Here is a 4,768-nt window from a genome sequence, read left to right on the forward strand (position 1 = left end):
GGCTTCAAAGAGAACTCTTGATAGTTAGGTCGTCGTAAAGAAAGTAACTGCCAATCGGTTGCTCCGTTCTTATTCTGCATCTACACAAGCGCCAAAATGCTTATCTCGAACGAAAACATATTTCGCCGTGCGTGTATTTATGAGCTACAGATCTCTATCACTCGGCAAGGGTAGAACAGGTTGACTAACTTCGACAAAAGTTATATCTATGCGATCCAGCGGTCCATTTCAGTGACCCTTTGGCTGAACATACTTCTCTCAGAATGGAAACATATTTTTGTCGTCCATTTCAGTGATCCTTTGGCTTGTCCTTGGGAACCTCTGTATCCAGCTTCTTGGGAGGCGGAACTGCTTCTTTTGCAGACCTGCAGCATTGTTTAATTTAACGATCAATTGCAGTAAACAATAAGTAGAAGTATTATTCCTAAACAACCGAAGTACAACAAGTGCTATGTATATTAACCAATGGCCATTAGTTCAGTAAGATCATCTCGATAATTAGGTGAAGATGGCATTGTTCCGAACACATCATGTGGTACGAGGAACAAGGAATTTTTTTTTTTTGCTGCATGCTGCTGCAAAGCAAACTATTTGTACCGAGAAATGATTTAAGGCCAACTAAGAGTAGCATACAGACACATCACACATGAACTGCATGATCTCTCTTGTTTCAAGCCGTCTCCCGGACACTACCGTTGCCCGATCTGGAATACTAAATCATAGGATTTCTCCTGGAGACATAGACCCGAGCAGGCCGAAGCAGAATGGTCAAGGTCGGGGCTCACAGCGGGTTGAGTAGAGCAAGGTCTTGCAGAGCAGAAGCTCGATGAGGCCTGACTAAACGGTGGGAGCAGAGGTGCAACTCCGCGGCCACGCCTCCATGGAGGTTAGCGGCGCATCCATGCCGCGGCTGTTGGCTCGGACAAGGGATCTGAGCTTGAATTTCTCCAGGAGTGCACCAGCACCACAGCAGAGCAGCCAAGGCCGGGATGCGGTCATCCTCCCTAATGCCCCCCCCCCCCCCGGCACGGGCCGGAAGCATGCGGCAACAGGCCGAGGCATCCTTACAACCTGCAAGGATGCGCCCGACACCTCCGCACGTCGGTCCTAGGTCGCGGGAAACCTGCAGCGCCGGTGGGCCAAGGGAGGCTGCGCCACTGGGGCGGACTGGATCTGAGGCTGGCCGGTGACAGACGACAAGAAGCCGGGTGGAGAGGGTCGGGGAAGAGGAGACGGATGGAGGAGAGCCGAGGAGACGAGAGAGAGGCCCCCGCCATCCACCGTGAATCAGCCTTCTCCAGCAGAGGAGGGATTTGGTGGTGGGCAGAAGTTTTTGGGTGGCGGCGTCTGTGCCTCCAGAGTTGCTCGAGAGTGACTGGCACTACGTTCTTGTTGAAGGTGTCGCTGTGGAGATACTACTCCGAGCAGGCTTCGGCTCCTCGCTCTCTTGGTTGCTTGCGCTATACATGGATCGAGCGAAAGCTCAGCCATGAGGGCGCTCGTGTGTGTCCATTCCCTTCTTGAAGGCATCGCTGGTGTATCCAGTGTCCTCATGTTTGATCTGGGTTGTCGTGCTCGGCTGGCAATGGCTCTTGGAGTCCAGTGGTGCTGCCTATGGGCATCACTGTGCAGCAATCTCTCTTCTCTTGGTGCTGCTATCTGGTCAGGCTGGTTCATGACAGTTTGTATGGCTGCATTGTGATCTGGGTTTGTGGATGCCGAAGCGGTGGTTCCGGGCGGTGGATGTGCGCCGAGGCGGTGGCCTCAGATGGTGATGCAACGGCAGTCCATGAGGTTGGCCCATGGGTCTGCATTACATGGGTGACGACCTAGTGCTGCAAAGGTAGCGAGATCGTCGGCCCGGTTGACACGACCCACGGGATCGATCTGGCTGGCACGTCGAGGCAGCGGCCTCGGATTTTTGGCGCATCGTTTGTGATCTGCAGACAGTTGTCTCATGTAGCGAGGGCTATAAGGCGTCCGTGCCGTGCAACGTTGCGGCTCGCCTGCAAGAGGGGGACGTCGGCCGGCCCTCCGGATTTGGGGGTGTTCTTGGTACAGCTGTAGGCTTGTGTCGTGTGATCGACAAGGCTTCGTCGCTTGTGCGGCTCTTGGCCTAGTTTTCCTTATAAACTGGGCCGCTATGTCTGGTTTTCGAACTGATCTCCCTTATAAACTTGATCAAAAAACATGAACTGCATGATAATGTAATATTTAGATGTGCTTTTACAAGTTGATGCAATTATACAAAAATTAAGTAGAGTTGATCTACAAGTAGCTTAAAATAGAGCAAGAACTAGCCTCAGGGATGGAATGCAATCATGGGTTTTATAGCTAGTAAACAATTGAACTATTTTTTTGGTTTTTTCCCATCCCACAGGTATAATTCAGTAATTATGGTTAACAAAGAAGTGAGACCAGTCAAACACACACAGTGTAATTATGTAAAGATGTTGCCATATGCAGAGTGTAAATGTAGATTTAATGGTAAAGGCCAAACTAAGACCTAAGAAAAATACTATATCAGTCAGGACCACACATTAAAATAGGTTTAAGATAGCCAAAGTGTACAGTACAGTCATACATACTTTTCCTACACATTTTTTTTCTCGGACACGCAGGAGAGCTGCATATCTTTTCCAACACTGATTAATTGCTCATTTGTAAGTATGATAAGTGGAGTTAATTTAAATCCCTAATCGTTAAAACTGACGGGGTAAAATTTCAACTGCTAACCATAGAGCACGAGAACATTTTTTAGGTGATAATACACAAATTTCTTGAAACATAGTTTCTTTGTAAATGTAACAGATTGAGTGTTTCTTTCTGTAGGCACCAGCATGTATTTAGCATGTACTGTTGCAAGAGTAATACTCCCTCCGTTCACTTATGTAAGACGTTTTAGACATTTAAGACAACACCTAAAACAGTTCAATTTCGGCTATCTAAAACATCTTACAGAAGTGAACAGAGGGAGTATGACATTTGATCAAAGACCAGGGACAGCGCAAATCCCTCCCAGCCTTATCTAGCTAAGTCCAACCAGACAGAACCACATAAACGAAAGCCTAGCTCAACCCAGCTCAAACTCGGCACAGTACCATGATGTGGCACAATATGTGGAGACACTTCTGAATCTAGAAATCTTTCCACAGCCTTATGACCAAATACATCATTGTTGTCATTCCTAAAGCATTAGTATGAGTATTCCCCTTGAGCCATTAACGTATAAACTTTGGACTATCAGGCCAATCAGCAAAATCACTTGAAAGGGCAAAAAGCTTGCAAAAGCACCAACTAACCCAAGTGGATCGAAGAAGTCACAGACTATGCTTGTCTTGATCCTCTTTGCTTTGCTATAAAGCTCAGATTTGGAAATTTAACCCTGAACTTCTAAAAACATGCTTCCGTTTTTCAGAATAGAAGTAAATTTCTTTGGCAGGATCAAGACAATTCAACCTCATCTGTCTTGGTCCCTAGCTCCTCGCAATGCGCCTAGCCACCCAGAATTCAAATCCACCAATCAATCAGCTTTATAACAGCATGGTTGCCTCAAGAATATTAACTGACTAGAATCCCCCCTAATAACAGTTGCTGCAAATTAGTTCAGAACGTCTACTCGAACAGCTACACCAAGATTAGACAGTAGAAAAACAGGATCACCCCAACTTCTATTTTTTTCCCCGATTCTAAAACGACTACCATGCTTAAACCTAGGCGGCGAACCCTAGTCCAATTAACAGGCGTGCTAAAATTAGCATCCACATCTAAGTCCTAATAAGTAGAACAAGAACAGAAGCAGGGAGGCAAGCAAGGGAGGGGGCGGTTTGGTAGCGATACTTGGATGCGGCGGAGGCGGTGTCCTCCTCGAGCCACTGTCGGATTTGGCGGGCGTTGCGGCGGAAGACGGCGCCGGACTTGCGGACGTCGGTAGTGAAGAGAAGCAGCGCCCCGCCCACCACCGCCGCCGTCACGATGAAGTTGGTGAGCGCCATCTCCGTCTCTCGCTTTCGCCGGTCCGGTGTGTCGTGGCGGCGGCCGGACTGGAATCCCCCTTTGCCTGCACTTCGTGCCTTCCTGCTTCCTGGATCGTGGGGGAGGCCGAATAATTCAGATTCTGGAATTGTTCGCAAGATCCAGCTGAGCTAGGCCCACCTATAGCAACTAAAGGCCTTATGATGGGCCATTATCCGCAATGTGCAGCTCCTTAAACGAGACAGTAAACACCAGCCTGTTTTCTGTTTTGTTTATTTCATGTTTTTTTCTTTTTTTTACTTTTGTTACTACTTTAATATATATATATATATATATATATATATATACTAAAAAACACTCTTCAAAAAGTATTTGAAAAATGTTGAACAAGTATTTGAAAAAATATTGAACATGTATATAAAAATGTTGAACAAGCATTTGAAAAATGTTGATCAAGTATTTAAAAAATGTTAAACAAGTTTTTGAAAAAATGTTGATCATGTATATAAAATGTTGAACAAGTATTTGAAAAAACATGTTGGATAAGTATTTGAATTTTTTTATCATGTATATAAATATGTTGAACACATTTTTGAAAAAAATGTTAATCATGTATATAAAAATGTTGAACAAGTATTTAAAAAAATGTTGGACAAGTATTTGAAAAAATGATGATCATGTATATAAAAATGTTGAACAAGTATTTGAAAAATGTTGATAGAGTATTCGAAAAATATTGAACAAGTATTTAAAAAAATATTGATCATGTATAAAAGAGTGGTGAACAAGTATT

The 4,768-nt window shown here is 45.0% G+C and overlaps 1 protein-coding gene across 1 annotated transcript; it reads right to left on the bottom strand.

Moving 5' to 3' along the window:
• Nucleotides 1–4,138, bottom strand: LOC123086977 (uncharacterized). The gene is made up of 2 exons (XM_044508848.1): nt 3,841–4,138; nt 1–365 (listed from the first exon to the last, which is right to left on the bottom strand). The coding sequence occupies exons 1-2, from the start codon at nt 3,993–3,995 to the stop codon at nt 290–292; spliced, it is 231 nt and encodes a 76-aa protein (XP_044364783.1). The 5' UTR covers nt 3,996–4,138; the 3' UTR covers nt 1–289.
• Nucleotides 4,139–4,768: the final 630 nt, after the last annotated feature.

Source organism: Triticum aestivum, chromosome 4A (genome assembly GCF_018294505.1).
Source record: "Triticum aestivum cultivar Chinese Spring chromosome 4A, IWGSC CS RefSeq v2.1, whole genome shotgun sequence".
Lineage (NCBI taxonomy): Eukaryota > Viridiplantae > Streptophyta > Magnoliopsida > Poales > Poaceae > Triticum > Triticum aestivum.

What these genes read in the sequence shown, in the direction of transcription:
- LOC123086977 (XM_044508848.1), bottom strand. Translation starts at nt 3,995, where the DNA reads ATGGCGCTCACCAACTTCATCGTGACGGCGGCGGTGGTGGGCGGGGCG. An exon ending in ACCGCCTCCGCCGCATCCAA is followed by an intron (nt 366 to 3,840) that starts GTATCGCTACCA and finishes ACAATGCTGCAG; the next exon opens with GTCTGCAAAAGAAGCAGTTC.